A 23,023-nucleotide genomic window follows, 5' to 3' on the forward strand; every position below is an offset into this window, starting at 1 on the left:
TCCGTTCTAGTTACTTTGTAACCAAACAACAACAAAACTGAGATAAAACGGCTCCGTTCTACTTAGCTCTTCAACCAAACACTACCTAAGTGACCCGTTTGATTAAGGAGAAAGCTCACTCGATGTAGGTGACCGTTTGAGAGAGGGAAAGGGTTGAAAGAGACCCGGTCTTTGTGACCACCTCAACGGGGACTAGGTTTACAAGAACCGAACCTCGGTAAAACAAATCACCGTGTCACTCTCTTTATTCCTTGGTTGATTTGTTTTCGCTCTCTCTTTTGGACTCGAATTTATTTCTAACGCTAACCCCGGCTTGTAGTTGTGCTTAAAGTTTATAAATTTCAGTTTTCGTCTATTCACCCCCTTTTAGGCGATTTTGAGTATGAATCCGTCACTTTCTAGATTCTAAACCATATGGATACCTCCATCTTCCTCAGAATGTAATCCTAACGATAGTCATATTCTCTCCACAGTCAGATTCTTTTCACAATTAGATTCTAAAAAAAGCTGGTTAGAAAAAAGTTGAACCGCTCTAATTGTGGCAAACTAGAGTGACCAGTTTGACAATTTTCTCCCTGCCAGCGGTCTCGGACATAAACCCCAATCAACTTGGCAGCCCTCTCTAACCCTGTCTGCGGCTGCGAGCACACACCACACTAGGCACTAGCACACCTCCCCTCTCAGGCTCTCAGCGCCCCGCCGCCGCCACGCAATTGCCAGTCCTCGCGATATGGGCGCGCAAGAGGAGGCAGTGGACGAGATGCTGCGCGCCGCCGCCGCCGAGGTTTCAACCTCCTCGGTGAAGCGCCGCCTCCGCATCTTCCACCACACCCTACCTCCTCTCATCGCGAAGGCCATAGGTACTCATACTCACCCCACCATCGTCTCCGCTGTCCTATGTCGGGACCGCGCCCACCATCATCTGCGGGTTTCGGTCTTCCTCCTGTGCCTCGCGTGAGGGGCTCAGGGCTCTGCGACCGGACGGACTTTTGACGATGTTTGCGCGCGCTGGATCTCCTCGTAGACTGTGACGGTGTTGCGTGTTTGTTTTTATGTGCAATTCCGCTCGAACTGCAGCGGATCGAGGCTTGTTAGCTCAGAGCTCTCATGCTTGTGCAGACGTGCATGTGCTGAGCAGCCCCGGTCCAATGATTTTGAGGGCCCGGGCGAACTGATCGTGGTGGGCCCTCTAGACTATAAAAAAAATTCTATATTATGCAGCGGAGCATATTAATACTCCGTAAATAAATGATGATGCGTATTGATTTTTTTTTTTAAATATAAGAAGCTAGATAATATACATCGATATAGATTAGCACTTCGTAGTTTGAAAAATAAGAACGACGATCGCCAAATAACCTAAATTCTGATTGCTCGACCGTGCGTGTCTGGAGGCTAGCGCAGTGGTTCCCAGCTCCCTGGAATCCTGGAGGGTTGGATCGGCGAGATGGCGAACGACGATCGCGTGGAGGGTGTGGTCTCATAGACGCTCGGGGACGTGAGCGTGACGACTGGGCAGTGGGCAACACGTGCCACGTGGTCCGTATGCGCCGGACGTCCGTGTGCCCAGCCCTCCTACCTTGTTGGCTACCTATACTATTTTACTACTAGCATATAACCCGTGCTAACGCTACGTTCCTGAGAAGAGGAGAGGGGTGGACGATGACGGTGGTGGCGCGAGGAGAGGGATTGATGGCGGTGGGGACGCGAGGAAGGGAGGGCTAAAGGATGATCAAATAATATTGTTCATTAAATTTGAGTGAGCAAAAGAGATGATTTTATTCAACGATCTGAACCGTTGATTTTGATGTTATGTTAAATATGGGTGCAATTTGTTTGATGGATTTCGTAAATATTATAGGTGTGTGGGTTATTTGGTTGGATGGGTTTTGTAAAGTGTAAACTGGTGTATTATATGGTGTTATAGATACTAAATATTGGGCCCCCGGCCGTCGTCTCCGTCGCATAGGCTCAGGGCCGGCCCTGGTGCTGAGCAGCCCGTGTGGAATTTCTGCTGAGATTAGCGTGTGGCTCTGTTGAGCTTCTGTGACCATATATATTTTTCGATGCTCACCTTCTCGATTACTCGTCTTAACCTCTTCTATCTGTGGTGTATCGTAGTTGCCGATCATGCATAGGTCAGCACCAACTAGCTGTGTAGTTTGAATTGCTTGGATGCACATGCCTTGATACAGCAGGGCTGTCCTATGGATTATTCTGTTGCATATCTTGTAGTGATCAGGGCAAGGCCTTTTGACTCATGTTAATAGCCTATTCTATTATGGTCCAACAATTCGAGACAGGCATGAGAGCTCATGTGCAGTGCAACTTGAGCCTACTGTGAGATACATGATTGCCGTGACATTAAAGCGTTCATGTGTTATTTGGATCATATCAGGATTTCATTGTGCAGACCATGCACTAACACCAATGCTAATGACGCTGCAACTAGATTTCTTGTGATCTTATTGTTATGCTTAAGCTATGCTTCAATACGATTTCAGCCGGTTATTTATCTGGCTAGGTTGTTACCACCACGTAGTTCTAGTGCTTAGTTGTGTCTGGACAATTGCCAATATTTTGGACACAACATTTTATCATAGTGGATTTAATGAACTTTGAGAAAGACATGTGCTATTAGGTTACCCAAACCGAACTTTCCTTCAGATCGTGTGTTAATGTTCTTTTTTTTTCTGGCTAAACCTAAAAAACATTCAGATATACAGATGCTAAGACAAGTTATCTGCCACTATCCTAGACAAATAGCTTTTCATTTTTGGGTGTGTGCGTGCTGCGAATTGTGATCTCTCTCTCTCTCTCTCAAGTATGAACTTTTGTCCCTCTGCAGATTCATTTTCCATGTGAATATACATGCTTGTGCTGCTCATTTATTCAATACTTACTCAGTCATTATGAAACCATTTTTCTTAGATTACTTTGTTTTACATGCAGAGTCACCGTCAGATACTGTATTGTTAGTCGATCTCATTTTCCAGACATTGCCAATATATGACGATCGAGCATCACGAAAAGCAGTAGACGATTTGGTTATTCAGGCTCTTGGTGAACCCACCTTCATGAAGCCCTTTGCTGCGGTACTTGTACAATCTATGGAAAAGAATCTAAAGGTTACAAACCCCCTTACAAGCTTAAAGCTTCTCAGATGGTCACACTATCTTCTGAAATGGAGTCAGTTTGCCACACTTACAAAAGGCGCCTTTACCAGACTGGCCAATGCACAAGCAGTCTTATGTCAAGTCCTTATGGATGGGTCCTTCCGTCGGCGCCGGACTTGCAAACAGTTATTCATTCATCTCTTCTCCGAGGTAATTATTGGCAATGGTAAATAAATTTAGATCAAATCATAATTGTCTCCTACCCATATCTTATCTAGTTCCATTTTCCAGCACAGTGGAATATATAAGATGTACATAGAGGAGCTCAGAGATTTAAGGATTTCCATGAGAGATTCTCCTGCATTTTTGAATCTAATACTGGATTTTACCATTACCTCTCCATCATTATCCACTCAGTACCAGGTAAACCTTCAACTTCATATTTGATCTGCATTTTCAGCTGTTAGTGATCAAGCAATTATGTATCTATCAAATGTTTGACCTAATTTATGAAGCCTTTTGCGGATTTTCTCATGTGTTTGACGATATGTTCTATCATTTGCAGTCAGTATTCCTTGATTTGTATGTCAAAATCATCTTGAGTTCAAAAGATCGGCCACCGAAAGCAGCCACTGAAGCTTTTAAGCCTCTTTTCTTGAACATTGGGCATGAGGATTTTAAGAATACTATTATACCATCATGCATAAAGATGCTGAAAAGAAATCCTGAAATCGTACTACAGTCTATTGGATATCTTCTTAAGACAGTCCATTTAGACCTAAGCAAGTATTCCATGGAGTTTATGCCAGTTGTTCTGCATCAAGCTCGGCATTCAGATGAAGAGAGGAGGATTAATGCTTTGAGTATTATAGGAACACTAAGTGAGAAGTCAAGTGATCCAGATGCTCTACCTTCCATGGTCAATGCTATCAAAGCTGTTTTAGGAGGTATTGCATGTATTTTTATTTCCTAATATCTATCGACCTATCATGTTCAGTGGTGTTATCGCTTAACTCATTTTTAATGCATGTTCCAGTTTGCAATTTTGTGCTGTAATTCATATATCTCTTGACAAACTTGGTTTGGGCAGGCTCAGAAGGAAAACTATCACTTCTATACCAGAGAATTGGAATGATAAATGCTTTAGAGCAGCTATCAAGATCTCCTCCAAAGCAAATAGGCAGACTTGCCCCCTCAGTATCAACTTTCCTTCTAACGTGTTACAAGGATGATGGTAAAGTTCCATTTTATGCTTTTTAGCCTCATCTAATGAAATTGATTCATAGTTTTTCTGTATTATCTTATTACAGGTATCGAGGAAGTGAAATTGGCGATTCTATCAGCAATAGGGTCCTGGGCTTTGGTATCAGCTGAAGCTGTCCAACCAGATGTTGTTTCATTTATTGCTGCAGGCTTGAAAGAGAAAGACACTTTAAGGAAGGGGCATCTGAAATTTTTACGAGTTATATGCAAAAACTCTGAGTCTTTAACAAAGGTAAGGGAGTAACTTCCAGTTTTGTATACATAATGAACCATCATCCTGTTCACTACATTTTTTTAATAAAACTAGACTCTGGGGAAAGGTGCCCCAATGGCATTTATTTTAAGAAGAGACTGTAATTCTGGGTCTAGACAAGGTCCTGAAGGCTGCCTGCCCAGGCGGTGTCCGTTAGGACCCTTTTTCTCCTCTTAATATAATGTCACACAGCCCTCCTGTGGTTCAGAAAAAAGGGGAACACCACCAGGGCTCAAACCCTGGTGGGGGCATCTAATTTGACGGACCTACCACCTAGTAGTGCGTCTGCTTTTATTATCATTATTATGCTTTTCTTTGCTTAAGGAAGAGTGGTTCAATGGCTGAAAAAATGCAGGCACTAAAGGCTCATATTAACTATTAATAAAACTGATCTGCTCCAGGTTGCTTCTTTATTGGATCATTTGATTCAGTTGTCAAAAACTGGCTTCAGCAAGGCAACACAGCGGTTGGATGGAATCTATGCACTCTTTGCAGTATCAAGGCTTGCTGCTGTTGATACAAAAGCAGGTTTTCTACAATTTCTTCTTGCATCCAAGTTCTTTTTTGTATACTTGCCAGCATATTTTGCCTTAAATGTGGTTTGATGAATATGCAGATGGTGCCATTCTGAAGGAGAAACTGTGGACATTGATTGCTCAAAATGAACCCTCATTGATCTCTTTACAGTTGGTAATTCTGTTCTGAGTTTCCACCAAGAATAATTTGTTCTCCTGCAAAATGACACGAGAAGTGGACACACTTCAGCATCTCACAGACCTTTTTATTTATTATTTAGAACCTGATGAGTTACTACATTATAAAATCTGCATATGTGTTATAGTTGCTATTGTTACTAACCTTGGATTAGAGAGAGAGAGAGAGAGAGAGAGAGAGAGAGAGAGAGAGAGAGAGAGAGAGAGAGAGAGAGAGAGAGAGAGAGAGAGAGAGAGAGAGTATGATTAGTCCTTAGGACTTGATAGAATATATAGCCACAGATAATATGGGCCTCATGGGCCTTAACACCCCCTTCAAACTCAAGGTGGAAGCGGAGGATCTGAAGCGTTGAATCTGATCATGTTGAGCCGATGTTGTTCTCTAGTTTGTGCTTTTGTGAAGAAGTCTGCAACTTGCATTTTTGATGGCACATGTTGAAGAGCAATAGTTTTCTGTTGACAATGAGGCCTAGTAAAGAAAACATCAACACCAATGTGCTTTGTAAGTTCTTGCTTCACAGGGTCATTTGCAATCCGTATGGCTCCAGTGTTGTCACATAGAAGAGGTGTAGGAGTATCATAAGAGACACCAAGATCTGCTAATAACCAACTTAGCCATATAATCTCAGCAGTAGTAGTAGCAAGAGCTTGAAGTTCTGCTTCTGTACTAGACCGAGATATAACAACATGCTTCTTAGATTTCCATGCAATAGAAGAACATAGGAAAATACAATAACCTGTAATAGAGTGGCGATCAGTTCAATCACTCGCCCAAGTGGCATCTGAGTAAGCGTGAAGCCAAAGAGAACTATCACAATCATAGAATAAACCTCAAGATGTGGTTTCTCTTAAGTATCTCAACACACGAAGTAAGTGACCATAATGAGCTGAAGTAGGTGCGGAGGAAAACTGACTTAGAATTTGGATTGCATGTGCAATATTCGGTTGAGTGATAATGAGATAAACTAGACTGCCTAGTATATGCCGATATCGAGTTGGATCCTGTAGAGGTGAACCATCACTCGGGCAAAGTTATAAGTGAATATTCATGGGTGTTGTAGCTTTGCGATTATCACTAAGACCAGAGCGAGCAATAAGATCTTGGATGTATTTGGACTGTGAGAGATAATATCCCTTTGTAAATTGTAATACCTCAATACCTAGGAAATATTCGAGAGGGCTTAAATTAGACATATTAAATTCCTCACTAAGATGCTGTTTTACTTGAGAAATATGTTTTGAATCATCGCCCGTAATTAGCATGTTGACCATCAACCGTATTACAATGACAAACCATTGGAACCAAGCATGAGGAGCCTGTTTCAGACCATATAAAGCTTTACGAAGATGACATACATGTCCAAAAGAAATATCAACACCTAGAGGTGGATGCATATAAACTTCATGCAAAAACCATGAAGAAAATCATTTTGACATCCATCTGAGAGATACCAAAAGTCCAAGAAGAAGAGGCTGCAACAACAATCAAAGTATGAACAATCGTCATATGTGCAACCGGTTTAAAGGTTTCATCATAACATAGCCCCTGAGTCTGCTGAAAACCTTTGGTCATGACGACTTTTATATCGCTCAAGTGAACCATCAGATTTGGTCTTAATCCTTAAGACCCATTTGCATGTTATAGGTGTACTGCATGAGAGGGTAAAGGAACAAGATGCCAAGTACCCATACGATCAAGAGCATCCAACAAGTCGCCATTCAATAATACTAGAAACTTCATGATAAGTGGATGGTTCAACAATTACTGCAACAACACGTGGAAGCCATAGCGAGTCGGAGGTTCAATGGTACTACGATCACGGAGCTAATATCCTTGATGAATCGGTAACTCATCAACAAACTGTGACTCATTATCAATCTATAGGTCATTAGAAACAGCAGGGGAGTCATCATTGTTAGTACAAGCATCAACAATAGGTTCTTCATCAGGACCGACTGTGGGACTAGAGCGAGGACGACGAATGTAGGTTTTGGTGATAAGTGGTTTAGAAGAGAAATGTGAAGGAGGTGTTAAAGTAGAAGGATTTGTGATGGGATGAGAACATCAGATGGAGATATGGTAGATGATGGTGTATTGGAAGATGGTGACACATATGAAGGAGCATAGATGGTAGGAAGGCACATCAAGGAGGTGAACTATGTAGAAAAGGAAGATGAATGTGTGATTGAGTTATAAAAGAAATGTCGATTTTTATTAAAACTCATATCTCATGAAATATGAATGCAACAGATTGAAGGATTATAACATCGATAGTCTTTGTGCTTCGGACTGTATCTAAGGAAAACACACTCAACAGATTGAGCAGTCAATTAGTCCGTTCACGAGGGGCTAACAAGACGTAGCATGTACATAAAAAACTCTAAGATGGTCATAGTGTTGAGTTCCAAAAAGAATTTCACCAGGAGTTTTGTCAGAGATTTGGATGATGATTGTCTATTGATGAGATAGATCGCAATAGTCAATAGATACTGCATCACACCAAAAAAGTGAAGTTACAAAATAAGATATCAATTGTAGGTTTGAATTTGCCAAGAATTTATGGCTTTGCTCGCTCGCCCTCTCCCTCGCGCCCGCCTGCCACCTTGCCGCCATTGCTGCCTCTCGCCATGCCACTGCGACCTCGCCGGTCTAGCCCCACATCCTGCAAGCCTCGCGCGGTTCCCCACCGCTTCCTAGGTGGCGGTGAGGACCCTTCTTGCTGGGTTTGGTGCAATGGCGTCTCCGTTTAAGTGGGATGATTGTGGCAGCCTTGTCGCCACCAATTTGGATTGTCCGTATTGCTTTCCAACATTCGGTCCTCAAAAGATTTGGCTCTTCGGTGCACCATGGTTCTTCTTTGTCCTCGGGTTCTTTTCTTCTGCTTGCTGCCTTCCGCCGCTTCACCTTTCGCCTCTCAGCTGAAGCCGTTAGCCTTGCTTTGCAATCGGTTCTCGACGATTCTCAGGCCAGTTTTCATGTGGTGGAAGAATCGAACAAACATTTTCGTTTCTCTGTTGCTTCAAAAAAGGTTGGTTTCATGGTGCTCTCGCTTAAACGCGTCATCACTGATAGCTTTGATGTTTACTTCCACCTTTGGAGAAATGGAGGTCCAAATTGGAGAAGGGAGTATGAAATTTGGTGTCAAGAGGAGGATGATCAGTGGACTATTGTCAAAGGCTGGAATATTAAGTCCAACACTGTAAGATTGGTTTCTTTTGCTAAGAATTTGGTGCAAGACTCACCAATCAAGAAACACCGTCCACTCTCTCAGTCGGAAAGTCTTGGTTCTAGATTTTCTTCTAGAAATTCTTCGGCACTTGGGTTTTGGACAGGTTTGGTGCAACCTGATTCTGAACCAGCTCATGACATCCTCTACTCAAATACTTGTGAGTGGAGTGCCTGGGCAGCCTATAAGTCACAAAAGAGGGTTGAGGCAAGGTGATCCTTTTTTTTTCGAAAGCGCAGGAGAGCTGCGCATCATTATATTAAGTAGAGGAAAAGAGGGTCCAAAATAGACCATAGTACAAAAGACCTCCCCAGAGGGGATAAGAAAACCAAAGAGAAAATAAGAGAAAAAACAAAAACAAGAGCAAGACAAATCCTAAAAGACAAAACCAGCCCATCAGCGAAAAAACCAGGCAGCTAGGTGCCTCTGATGGTTGCGGCAAGAAAGGAGAGACCCTTAGCTCCTGCCATTTCCCACAATTGTTGTTCCTCCCTTGCCTGACAAAGAGCTGCAGAAACACTAGGGGAGAGTCCATCAAAGACAATTCGATTCCGGTGATTCCAAATAATCCAGGCTCCCAAGGCAATAAGGGAGTTGACACCCTTCATAATCATATCTCCAGAGCCATTGTCAATCATCTCCCACCACCCCGTAAAAGACACCGTACTAGGTGTAGGAGCCAGATTTTGTAGTCTGAAAATGCACATCAGCCGAAACCAGAATTCTCTCGCAAAAACACAAGAAACCAAAATATGATCCAAAGTTTCAGACTCTTGGTCACAAAGTGGGCACTTCTCCGGATGATCAAGTCCTCTTTGCCAACCTATCTGCTGTCCAGCATTTATTGAGCACCGATAGCCAGAGGAAGAAGTGACATTTAGGGGGGGCCCAAGTTTTCCAAACTCTTTCATAGTGACCGAATTGCACAGACCCGATGAACAACCCATCATATGCAGCCTTAGCAGAATAAGTCCCATTTGCAGCAATATTAAAAGTATGTTTATCTTCTATGTCTGGCAGCAGCTCAAAATCTGCAATTAAATTCCAAAGATGAAGATAATCCAATAATACTCCCACCGAGAGTGATCCTTTGATATCAGCAATCCATCTTCTATCTGTCAATGCTTCCTGAACCGTCCTTCTGTTAGTGATTTTTTTCGGAATGGTATCAAATAATCTAGGAACCAAATCTGCAATTTTCTGTCCATAAATCCATTTATCAGTCCAGAACAAAGTATTAGCCCCATTACCAACCTCTGAAGTCAACACCATCAAGAAGAAAGCCCTTGCTTTATCTGGAACCTGGATAGGAAGGCTGCACCAAGGTCGGTTAGGCTCAGTCTTATGGAGCCAAAGCCATCTCATACGCAAGGCCCAGATAAGTTCTTTAAGACTAGAAATGCCAAGACCGCCCAGCTGTAGGGGTCTACAGACTCTGCCCCAGGCCACCAGGCAGTGACCACCCCTGGCCTCCTTGCGCCCTCTCCAAAGGAAACTTCTCCTAATTTTATCAATGGCCTTAATAGCCCAAGGGGGAATATTTACCGCCATAGCAAGATAAATAAGCATTCCGGTAAGCACATGCTGAACTTGCACTTTACGACCTGCTCTTGTCATCAAATCTGCTTTCCAGCCCTGCAATTGATCAGCAATTCTATCCACAATCGGCTGCACCTGATCCTTGGTGAGATTTTTCAGGGACAGAGGCAGCCCCAGGTATTTACACGGAAAGGTTGAGATGCCACAAGGGAGAAGATCCTGAACCATTTCCAACTCCACACCCCCACATTGAATGGGATAAACATTAGACTTTTGTTCGTTGTTGCGGAGACCTGAAGCTTCCCCAAATAGATGTAAGATATCTAGAGTTATAGTAATATCCGCTGCCGAAGGGTGTAAGAAAAGTGCCACATCATCTGCATACATAGATACCCGATGCAAAGATTTTCTGGGGGAAAGATCCAAGAGCAGACCAGCTTGTTCAGCTTTAGAAAACAGTAGGCCAAGAACATCCATAACTAGAATAAAGAGCATGGGGGAGAGAGGATCCCCTTGTCGGAGTCCTCTTCTATAATCAATATGTCCTCCTGGAATGCCATTCAGAAGCACCTGAGTGCTGGAGGAGGAAAGAAGCCCACAAATGATGTCCCTCCAAATTTGTCCAAAGCCAAGATACTTCATAACTTCGATGAGGAAAGGCCAAGAAACCGAATCAAAAGCTTTAGTAATATCAAGCTTGAGGAGAAGACGTGGCCTTTTCTGTTGATGGAAAAGTCTAGCCGTTTGTTGGACCAACATAAAATTATCCTGAATGAAACGCCCCTTAATGAAGGCACTCTGGATCGGAGACACCATATCATTCAACTTTTGACTTAACCGATTGGCCAATAATTTTGTGATCAACTTTGCAGCACTATGCACCAAACTGATTGGCCTAAAGTCTTTGACATGCACAGCCCCATCATGCTTAGGAATTAAAGTAATGTAGGCCGAGTTCAGCAAGCAAAAATTGTCAAACTTCCTGTTCCAAACCGCAGCAACTACAGCCATAAGATCCATCTTGATAATGTTCCAACAAGATTTATAGAAGCGCCCAGTGAAACCATCGGGACCTGGGGCCTTGTCATTAGGTAAACTCTTGATTGTATTCCAAAGTTCAAGCTCTGTAACAGGTTCATCAAGGTGTGCAAGATTGAAAGTTGGCATGTGCAACGCCTCCAGATTAATAGTCTGCTCCCTATCCCCACATTCACCAATTAGTCTGGCGTAGAAATTGTCCACCAAAACTGCTTTATCATCATGACTAGTGAGAATCTGGTCACCATTCACCAGTTGTGCAACAAAATTCTTCCTTTTTCGATGTCGAGAGTGCATATGAAAGAGTTTGGTATTAGCATCCCCCTCTTTAAGCCAAGAAATCCTCGATCTCGATCTAGCAATGGTCCGTTGTAGTGAAGATAAAAACAGGGAATGCTTTTTCAGCAAATTACTTAACCAGATTTCAGCCAAGGATAAAGATCTGCAGTCCTGCGCTATTTCTAGTCTATGCATAATTTCCTTTGCCAAAGCCAACTGAGTCCTCACATGTCCCACATGCTTCCCACTCCAAGATTGCAGCTTCCTAGCTGTGGCTTTTAGTTTCAAATTCAGAGTCATGAAAGGGCAGTTTACAGCTGCCACAGAATCCCAAACCTCCTGGATGACATCCTGGAATCCTTCCAATTTAGACCAAAAAGCTTCAAAACAGAAACGTCTTTTACCCATCTTATTATCTCTAATGCCAAGCAGCAGGGGGCAATGGTCGGAGCCATCAGAGGCAGCACTTTGAAGAAGGACATTTGGAAATATGTCTTCCCACTCCACTGAACAGAGGACCCTATCAAGCTTAACAAGAACAGGACTGTCTTGCTGATTTGACCACGTGTATTTACGCCCAAATAGTGGAACCTCATTGAGACTCAAGTCCTCAACCAACTTTCTAAATCTCCCCATCATAGCTCTGTTAATATTTGAATTATTTTTATCTGAAGCCCTGTAGATGAGATTGAAGTCACCAGCAATCAACCAGGGTCCAATGCAAGCAGCCCTGACGTCTCTCAGTTCTTGAAGAAACAACATCTTATCACTGTTACTTTGAGGACCATACACACAAGTTAACCACCAGCAGCGATTATGCGCATTGCAGAATTGGATTGAAATGCTGTATCTGTCAATCCTAGACAACCCAGTCACTCCCAGATGTCGCTTCCAAGCAACCAGCACACCACCGCTAGCACCACAAGATGGTAGGAAGGAGAACTGGCAGAAATCCGAACCCAAGGCTGCAAGAATGGTTCTTGTAGAAATGACAGTCATTTTAGTTTCCTGGAGACAGACCACATCAGCTTTAGAGGACAGAACTAGATTCCGGACTGAATTTTGACGATCAGCTGAATTTAACCCTCTCACATTCCAACATATAATTTTGCTAGGATCCATTACAACAATTATAAATTACAACCCAGAAAGAAAAATAGACACACTACGGGAAGAGATTCCCCGGAGTCTCCCATCCAAAGAGAGCCGCTAACGCTTCAACATGACTTTGAGTTAAGGGATGCTGAAAAAGATTCTCATAGTCCTCAACAGCTTGCTGGTTGATGCTTGCATTCTCTGTGATGACTTTCAGAGTCCGCATTACTTGTTTTTCCCCTCTTTTGTTCATCCTAGTCATGGATGTACTTAATAGCCTTTTTACTAGAGCGGATGAGTGTGGGCTGTTGCATCCCCTTGCTGGTAGAAGTACCAGCCAAAGGATCTAATGTTCGCAGATGACTAGGATGAACAAAAGAGGGTTGAGGCAAGATGCTTTTGTTAAGCCAGTTACTGAGGACTTAGAGGTGACCAGAGAAATCTTGAGGGGCTTTGGTGTTGCCTCTAGTGTCCAAACTAACTTGCAAAAAAGTTTTTCCTACCCAATTCGGTGTGACAATGAAAGGGTTGAGTTGGCTGTCCAGACCTTGGGATGTGCCTCAAAAAACTTCCCTACAACTTATCTTGGCCTCCCTCTGAGCAGCAAAAAACCTAGTGCTGGAGACCTTGTTCCTTGGATTGAGAAAATTGCTGCCAAGCTTCCAGGATGGAAAGTTGAGCTTCTAAACCTATCCGGGAGGATCACGCTTATTAAATCTGTCCTGTCTGCCATCCCGGTTTACCTGTTTATTGCTCTCAATGCTCCTAAATGGGTTATCAAAGCCATTGATAAAATTAGAAGGATTTTTTGTGAAAAGGAAGAAAGGAGGCTAGAGGAGGCAAAGGCAATTGTCTTATATCTTGGGATAAAGTTACTAGGCCTTTTGATTTGAGTGGCCTTGTAATTCCTAATCTCCTCAGTCCTCACTATGAACTGGGCTCTGCAAATGCTATGGCTTTGGCTTCAAAAAACTGCTCCTTCCAAGCCATGGAGTGGCTTAGATCTTAAAATCTCGTCCCAAGCCAGAGCTTTATGTCAGGTTGCAGTGTCTACCACTATTGGTAATGGTACTTCAACCTTCTTTTGGAAAGATAAGTGGATTCATGGGTGTTACATTGAGGATTTAGCTCCCCTCATTGCTGCTGCAGTTCCAAAGAAGATTAGAAAAGTGAGGACTGTACAGCAGGCCCTTACCTCATATTATTGGGTTCATGATATCCAGGGAAATCTCTCCCTGGCTGCTATTGAGCAATACCTGCAGCTGTGGGAGGTTCTTGAAACTTTTCAGCTTCAAAATTTAAACGATCAACATTGGAGCTGCATCTTTTGAACCTTGGAAAAGAATCTGGAAGAGCTAGGCAGCCCCTAAGTGTAAGGTCTTTGTATGGCTTGCTATAAACAATAAATGTTGGACAACCAAGAGACTCAAAAAAGGGGTCTTGATTATCCTGAACATTGTGTTCTATGTGATCAAGAAGATGAAACTGTGCATCATATTCTATCAAATTGCGTTTTCACAAGACAGTTTTGGTATAATATATTAACTCCAATTGGTCTCTCTATTTTGGCTCCTAAGAGAAGGGATTCCTGTTTTGCTGAATGGTGGAGGAAGGCTTCAGCTAGGATTCCTAAAAGCAAAAGAAAGGGCTTTAATAGCGTGGTCATCCTTGGGGCTTGGAGCCTTTGGAAGCAGAGAAATAGGTGTATCTTTGATGGAGCTCGGCCCTGTCTTTCTACCTTAGAGGATGGTTTCAAAGATAAGATGCAGCTATGGTTTTTGCAGGAGCCAAGAACATGCGCTCTCTTTTTGATCCTGGTTAGAGGAAGGAAGGTTTTTAGCCTCTTTGTATGTTGTTGTGGTGGTGTGTGGCTGGTATGTGTATGCGTGTGTGTGTGTTTGGTGTGTGCTTGTTGTGTGAGTGTGGTGTGTGTTTTTGTGTGTTGTGTTCTGTTTGTTCCAGGCCACATGCCTTTTCCCCTCTCCTTTAATATAATGATACACAACCCTCCTGCATATTCGAGAAAAACGCTTTAAAAAGGTCTATCAATGGTTATTCTTCTCAGGATATTGTTCTTCCGGATCTTATTCAAGTGGGAAATTTCAAATGCCGTGTTCCATGATCCAAGTCAGACTCTCCTTCAAATTCAATTTTGAATCTTCGTTTTGGCCGATCAGACACAACCGTTCAACTACCCTAAGGCTGGTACCCGTTATGTTTGTCTTTGCTCGGATTTCTCATGATTTGGACAAGGCCAAGCCCGTTGGGTCTCCGTGCAAGCCGTTTCCTTCGCCTGCAAGGCATGTTCGCACATCGCTGGCGCATTTGTCGGTGGTTGTGGCCCCGAGCCTTGGAACTAGGGCCACTCATGGCATGTTTTGCTCTCGGTGTTTTTCGCACTCTCACTTGGCCAGAAAATGTTCATGCCCAGTCAGATGTCACCGTTGTCTTGTGCTAGGTCACTATGAGAGGCATCGTTTCAATAGGCGTGCAAAGACGTCGATGCAACTGCTCTAGAGGCCCAAGGTACAACACATTAATGAGGCGGTGGCATACAGTGAAAGGGTGCAAACCGTTTTGTAAGTTGTTCCGCTGGCGCTAGAGTGTCCCAAGGTGCACCCGGCGACCGGTCCCACAAAATCCACCGGCAAAAGCGACCTTTTGCATTCTGATGTTAACAACTGTCCAGTTCCTCCCTCTGAGAAAACCCTCTCCTCTCCTCGCTCATCGCGAGAAAAGTTGGTTTCTGTAGCCTTCTCCCTCCTCGATCATGGCCAACTTTGCTGCTGATCCAAGACCTTTTATCCCTCAAGAGTTGGTGATCGATGATGGCGGAAACGATCGTCGCTCGTGGGCGTGAGTTCATCTTGCGGTCAGGCAGGAAGCAAGGCATGATGATTTCGTCATCGCAGCAAATGTTGAAGGTGTGGTTCCCCTGCATGACGTTGGTAAGTGGGTGCATAGGATTTGGGATTTCATTGAGAATGAGCTTTTTTTTTTCTCGAAAGCGCAGGAGAACTGCGCGATATTATATTAAAAAAATATTATATTAAAGAAGAAAGACAGATACAAAAAAAACAACTGGGGCCCTTATGGCGGCCAGTAACAGGCATACAGAAACCCATCCATGACTAAAGAAGAAACTAACAAAAAACTACCACAATGCTAGCTAACTAGCAGGGAGGCCCGGAATGGGGGCGGTGAGCAAAGACAACTTCTTTGCACCAGCCATCTCCCACAGGTGAACCTCCAACTCAACTCTTCTAATAGCATCAGCAATACTGGGGCTCTTATTGTCAAAAACACGGCCATTGCGCTGCTTCCATAAGGTCCAAACTCCCAGAATGACTAGAGAATTGAGGCCATCCCTTGCAATTCCAGAAACTTTGGTACACAACGTTCTCCACCATTCAAGAAAAGCATTATCCTCAGATTGGGGGGCAAGAAACTGAAGGTTCACTTGAAGAAGCAATTTAAACCAGAATTCTCGAGCAAAGACAAATCCAATCAACATATGGTCCAAGGTTTCTTGATCCTGGTCACATAGTGGACATCTCTCTGGATGGTCCATGCCTCTTTTCTGCAGCCTATCTGCTGTCCAAACCTTCCTGTGTGCAACCAACCACATAAAAAACTTGGTTTTTGGAGGAGCCCAAGTTTTCCATATTCTATGAAAAGGCTCAAACTCAGAAGATCCCAAAAAGAAACCCCTATATGCTTCCTTTGAGGAGAACTTTCCGTTAGCAGCTAGACGGAAGAAATGTTTGTCTTCAACTTGAGGTCTTAGAACAATTGAGTCAATTAAATCCCACAAAATGAGAAATTCATTGATAATTCCAACAGAAAGAGCTCCTTGAATGTCAGAAATCCAGCTCTGATTAGAGATAGCATCCACCACTGTTCTCTTGCTAACCCTTCTCTTAGGAATGATCCCAAATAATCGAGGGACTAACTCTGCAATTCTGTGACCCGATATCCACCTATCAGTCCAGAAAAAGGTTGTAGCCCCATTACCAAGCTCAGTTTGCATAGCCATGGAGAAGAAATCTTTCACCTTTTTAGGGACTTGGATAGCAAGAGAGGCCCACGGGCGAGTTGGCTCAGTTTTAGCCAGCCAAAGCCATCACATTCTAAGAGACCATGCAAGTTCTTTGATGCTGGAGATGCCTAGACCACCCAATTCGCGAGGCCTACAAACAATTCCCCAAGCCACGTGACAGTGACCACCTTTTACATCTCTTCGACCTCGCCACAGAAAACCTCGACGAATCTTATCAATGGCTTTAAGGGCCCAAGCTGGTAGGTCAACAGCCATGGACAAGTAGATCACCATCTCTGTGAGGACATGCTGGACGTGCACCTTACGACCAGCTTTAGTCAATAACTCAGCCTTCCATCCAGAGAGTTGATTTGCAATCTTATGAATGATGGGTTGTACTTGGACTTTTGAAAGCTTTTTAATGGCAAGCGGTAAACCTAGATAGCGGCAATGGAATTCAGCTAACTCACAAGGCAACATATTCTGCAGCAAAGCAAGGTCTTGATCTCCACATCTAATAGGGTACACGCTGCTTTTCTGAACATTCGTACGTAAACCCGAAGCATCTCCAAATAGCTGAAGACAATCCAGAATAACATTGATATCCATGGCTGCCGGCCGAAGAAAGATCACCACATCATCTGCATAGAGAGAAACCCGATGTTGCAGTGCCCGAGGAGCAAGGGGCTGCAGCAGTCCATCCTGTGCGGCCTTATTAATCAAGAAGCCCAGAGTATCCATGACCAAGATGAACAGAAAAGGAGACAGAGGATCCCCCTGTCGGAGACCACGACGATGAAGAATAGGTTGTCCAGGTAACCCATTAAGTAACACCTGAGATGAGGAAGTCCGTAGCAATCCACTAATAATATCTCTCCAGACTTGGCCAAAGCCCAAATGTTGCAAGACTTCCAGGAGGAAGGGCCACGAGACTGAATCAAAGGCCTTTGAGATATCAAGCTTTAGAAGCATCCTAGGTTGCTTTTGTTGATGGAGATAGCGAGTGGTTTGCTGCACCAACATATAATTATCCTGAATGAAGCGGCCTTTAATAAAAGCACTTTGGTTAGGAGAAACCATATCATGAAGTCTTCCAGCCAAACGATTAGCGAGGAGTTTGGTGAGCAATTTTGCAACACTATGAACTAAACTGATAGGTCTGAAATTTTTAACGTGATCGGCCCCCTCAAACTTTGGGATAAGGGTGATATAAGCAGTGTTAAGGATCTGAAAATTAGCGAACCTTCTGCTCCCAACCGCCGAGAAAACAGCCATAACATCAGCCTTAATAATCTCCCAGCAGACTCTATAAAATTTGCCTGTGAACCCATCCGGCCCTGGAGCCTTGTCCGAAGGAAGGTGTAAAATTGTGTCCCATACCTCCTTCTCAGTGAATGGTGCATCTAAGGCTGACAGATCATGACAAGGAATTCCCAAACTTTCCAGAGAGATAGTTTGCTCTCTATCGCTGCATTGTCCCAAAAGATTGCCATAGAATTCGTTGACCAGATCAGCTTTGGCATCATGGCTGGTAAGGACAGCACCATTAGAGACCAATTTAGGAACAAAATTCTTCTTCTTGCGGAATCTTGAATGCATATGGAATAATTTAGTATTGGCATCACCCTCACGCAGCCACCCAATTCTGGAACGAAGCCTGGCAATTGTCCTTTGAAGTGAAGATAGAGCAAGGGAGTGTTTCTTAAGGCTTGAGAGAAACCATAGTTCAGCTGGGGATAGACCACGACTGTCTTGAGCAATTTCCAACTGGTGCAGAGAATGAGCTTGATCTCCATGTTCTTAGTTGTTCAGTTCATCCTTTTGGGTTGGGTATTTTTGAGATGGGAAGCCTTTTTTAAAAGGATAGACTGCTTTCTAGAGATATTTACAATATATAAGTAATAGTTCGATTCATCCGCCAAGATAGGGCTTAAAATTTCAGAGAAATCGTTTATTCAAGTAAAGGTTGGATCTTGTTGGGATTTCCGGTCACCCACATGAACGACATGTGTATATACCAGGTGGTGGCCTCATTTGGCAAGCTTTTGAGGTGGCACAACAGTCCAAGGATCAAAACCTATGTGTTGGTCAAATGCCTATACATCTCTGCTATGGAGGTCCCCCAGAAGTGCCTTGCTCTCTTTTGGTGATGACAACACGGGAAGGGTGTGTTCTTGATCCATCCCTAACTATATCCTGACTCCAGATGATGATTGGCATATGGGGAACAATGATGCAATTGCGATCACATGGAAGACAACATCCCCCAATGGCAATCCTCACCCTTCCCCGAAGACGACAACGATGAAGATTTTCTGCAGGCTGAGAGGGACTTCATGGAAAATTTGGTCAATCAGAATCTAGGCGGTATTCAAGAAGCCCAGGGTATCCAAGAAGCACAAGGCGACCCTATTTGGGAAAATGCTGCACTTAATTTGGGTCTAGCTAATGGTTGGCCTGCCTGGCCTCAGCAGCCACACCCTGCTCCTCTTCAGCATGTCGTGCTAGTCATTCATGATCAGTTGGTGCTTGACCCGGAGGATAGGGTGATTGAGGAGGATTCTAGTTCCTTGTCCAGTGGCATTGTTGTCAGTAGGGGAATTCTGAACCGCTTTCCCTTTAGACAGGCAGGAGATTTCCTCAAGTTTCATTCTCCTGAAATGCCTGATTGGATTGCTCCTTTTGTGTCTGATGGCCTCCGAAGGATCATCTTTGCAGGCTTACCACACTTTCAGCCCTTGGCCTGGTGGGGTAATGCTGGCAATGAAGCTGAACCCATAGTTGCTCTCATTTCCCAGTCTGAATCCAGCGGCAATCCTGATTTTGGCCAGCTCAGCAATTTGGTATGGAACAAGCAGGAGCTCATCAAGCAGAACCAGGTCATTTCTAAAGTCTACCAGAGGCAGGTGAATAGATAGTCTAAAATCAGCAAGAAAAACAGTCGTGCAACAAGGAAAAGAGTGGTAATGCAGCTTTAGCCACCGCAATTGAGGAGAAGCGAAAGAATCAACGCTAGAAACAAGGGCCTCAAGGTCTCCGTCGACCTCGGTTCTTCATCTCAATCCTCTGAGGTACCTTCCCAGCATGATTGCTCTCTTATGCTGGGAAATCCTCATACCTCCAATATTTTCCCTGGACCTGTCAAATTTCCATCCTTACAAAATCTCTTAGATTGTGATGGAATCTACCCGGAAATTGCTGCTTCCACCTTGCAGAAGGTGGCTGTTGATAGATGCGGTGTGCCCCCTGTGGAGGCGGCCGTGGAGGTGCTGCATCGTCCAGGACCAGGTGAGGAGGACAACACCCTTGCTGCAAGGCTTCTCGAGTGATCATGATGAACAAAAGACTTTTGAAGTGTGTTGTGGGAAGGACAATTTCCTTCTTTTGTGTTCGGAACCCGTTGCTGTTAAATGACACCTTATTCTGCCCTTATGTGGCTTGGAATGCTTGCCTGATGCTACTTCTTGCTATGCCACTAGTGCATTATTTGTTCGTTTCTTTGGCTTGGCCCGTTGGTTGGGTCTTGACGAAGCTTGTGCCTCTTTTGTGCCTTTTACTTATGCTCTTCGTTGGGATTTACTTATTTACTTTCGAGGGATATCTCTCATGTTAGCGTTATGGACCTGTGGTCCTTGCACTTTCCAGCTTCGCCTTGCCCCGATATCTGGTTTAAATGAATAACAATCACATGAATTGGAATGTCCTTAATTGGAATATAAGAGGGCTGAATGATGACAACAAATGTTTCGCGGTTAGACAAAAAATTGAGGAGAGTTGTTGTAGCGTTTTCTGTATTCAAGAAACAAAATTGGAGACCGTCACTGCTTTGCACCTAAAAAAGCTTGCCCCCAAGCGTTTCAGCAACTTTGCTTTCAGCCCCTCTATAGGGGCATCTGGTGGCATTCTCATTGGCTGGAATGAGTCCCTGTTTCAAGGAACGATTCGTGAGATCAATGCCTTTTCTGTTACTGTGGAATTTCTCTCTCGTTTGTCGGCTGAAGGCTGGATCCTCTTTGCTATCTATGGTCCCTGTCACGGTCCTGATCGTGTGGTCTTCATCAGGTGGTTGAGCAACCTGTGTATTTCCCCGGGGGATAACTGTATGTTGATTGGCGATTTTAACTTCTTCCGTTTGGCCGATGATAGAAACAAGCTAGGTGGAAATGTGTCAGACATGACTCTTTAACTCAATTATCAGCAGTCTTGGAATCATTGAAATCCCTCTAAAGGGCAGAAGATACACTTGGAGCAATATGCAGTCGGACCCCTTTTTTTTTTTTTCTCGAACACGCAGGAGAGCTGCGTATCATTTCATTAAAAGAGCAGTCGGACCCCTTGTTGGTTCAACTTGATTGGTGTTTCACTTCTATCAACTGGATCTCCAACTACCCCAATACCTTGCTTATTCCCTTGGCTAAGACCACCTCTTACCACATCCCGTGTGGCACAAATTGATACTTCCATTCCTAAAGCTAATTGCTTCCACTTTGAAAATTACTGGACTGAGCTGCCAGGTTTTTTGGAAGTGGTTCAAAATGCTTGAAACAAGATAGTAAGATCCTCCTCCAGTTCAATGAGAATTGTGGCTAAGCTAAAAAATGTTAGATATGATCTAAAAAAATGGAGTAGGAACTCTTCCAATCTTTCTCGTCTCATAGTAAATTGCAATGAAGTTATCCTTATTTTGTACAAGCTAGAGGAGCAAAGACCTCTTTTTATTCAGGAGAAAAATATGAGAAAGATCATCAAAATTCATTTGGCTAAACTTCTAAAGTACAAAAACAACTATTGGAGACAAAGATATACCGAGAGATGGGTGGTTCTTGGTGATGAATGCACTAAGTTTTTTCATGCTGCCGCCACAAATAGATTTAGACATAATGTGACCAGTTCTTTAACAAAAGATGATGACATTAGCTTGTATTGGCATGAAGAAAAAGCTGCTTGTCTTTGGAAGGCCTTCAAAGAAAGGATGGGAGTTTCTGACAGCCCTATCATGATTTTCAACCTTGCAGATCTGATTCAACCAGTGGAAGGCTTGCATTCTCTCATTGCGCCTTTCTGTACTGATGAAATTGACAACATCGTGCAGAATATGCCCTCTAACAAGGCTCCTGGCCCGGATGGTTTCAATGGTCGTTTCATGAAGACCTGTTGGAATATCATTAAAAATGATTTCTACAACTTGTGCTCATCGGAACCCCCTTATTGCATGGGAGAAGGTAACTCGTTCGAAGAACAAGGGTGGTCTCGGTGTTCTCAACTTGAAGATCTAGAACACAATTTCGCTTCTTAAGTTTTTTGCATAAGTTCTATGGCAGGCATGACATCACCTGGGCTGATCTTGTCTGGAACTCATATTATGCCTCAAGCCGGCTCCCTCATGCTTCTCAGGTAAAAGGTTCCTTCTGGTGGAAAGACGTGATTAGATTGGTTGACTATTATAGAGGCCACTCTATGTCCTAGGTTGGTGATGGTAGGACCATCCTCCTGTGGCACGATGTTTGGAACAACTTCTCCCTCAAATCGGCATTCCCCAGCCTCTTCTCTTTTGCTAGGAGATAAACTGCTCTATGCAAGATTTTCTCGGTAATGTCTTTGGAAGACAATTTTCACACTCCCCGCTCCCCTCAGGCTACTCAGGAATACCACTTGTTTTGCGGGATTTTTTATCAGATGCAAGCTACCAGAGCTGGCAAGGACATTTGGATTTATCCGTGAGGTAATGAGTGTTTTAGCTCCTCCAAGTTTTACAAGCTAACTTTCAGATCCATCCAACCCCCAGCTCCTTTCATCTGGATCTGGCGGTCCAAGGTCTGTAAGAAAGCAAAAGTTTTCGTTTGGTTGGTTTTCTGTGATAGAATCAACTCGAAAAACATCTTAAGAAAAAAATGCTTTCTGAATGAGGGCAGCGATCTCAACTGTGTTTTCTGTGATCAAGGCTATGAAGAAACAACATATCACCTTTTTGGTTCCCCTTCAGTACAGAATGCTCGAATTACATTGGAATTCATTGGTGCCACAACCTGGATTATTTTCCCTATGATCGAAGCTGCAAGGGGTGCCTTTGGGCACAACTTCATGGATATTCTGGCAGTGGTAGTCTGGTGCATTTGGAAGCAGAGGAATGACTTCATCTTCAGGAACATGACCCCTTCTTTTCTTTCTTGGAACTATTGGATTGATGTATTGCATAAAGAAGGGGGGTACACATATATATAGAGACTTAACCCTAACCCTAATGGGCCGACAGCCCAATAGTGGTGTCCCCTTCCACACACATAGTCTAACAGGAAGGACAACTTCAATGACACGCTGAAGTTGCAAATGCTTAGGTTTAATAGTGTTCAGAGGCTTAGGGTGTCTGTGGCTAAATTCTCGATGGCTGGTTTTCAGTTTTTTCTTTTCTTGGTCCATTTATTGTTCCCTTCTTAAGATATCAAAAGAGTGCTAGTAGTTTC

At 43.5% G+C, this 23,023-nt stretch overlaps 1 protein-coding gene across 3 annotated transcripts in view; it reads left to right on the forward strand.

The window, feature by feature from the left end:
* The first annotated feature begins 607 nt into the window (after positions 1-607).
* Positions 608-23,023, forward strand: part of LOC103656035 (protein ILITYHIA) — an 84,632-nt gene continuing 62,216 nt past the window's right edge. For 2 of the 3 annotated variants that reach the window (XM_020552933.2, XM_020552934.2), the window contains exons 1-8: positions 625-860; positions 2,953-3,326; positions 3,408-3,539; positions 3,682-4,063; positions 4,207-4,350; positions 4,427-4,611; positions 5,034-5,160; positions 5,249-5,322. In XM_020552933.2, the coding sequence (XP_020408522.1) occupies positions 731-860; positions 2,953-3,326; positions 3,408-3,539; positions 3,682-4,063; positions 4,207-4,350; positions 4,427-4,611; positions 5,034-5,160; positions 5,249-5,322 (1,548 nt within the window). In that variant the 5' untranslated portion in view covers positions 625-730. Of the gene's footprint in view, positions 861-2,952; positions 3,327-3,407; positions 3,540-3,681; positions 4,064-4,206; positions 4,351-4,426; positions 4,612-5,033; positions 5,161-5,248; positions 5,323-23,023 lie in introns of all 3 variants that reach the window. The other variant, XR_002269368.3, reaches the window with a different exon arrangement.

Source organism: Zea mays, chromosome 4 (genome assembly GCF_902167145.1).
Source record: "Zea mays cultivar B73 chromosome 4, Zm-B73-REFERENCE-NAM-5.0, whole genome shotgun sequence".
Classification (NCBI taxonomy): Eukaryota; Viridiplantae; Streptophyta; class Magnoliopsida; order Poales; family Poaceae; genus Zea; species Zea mays.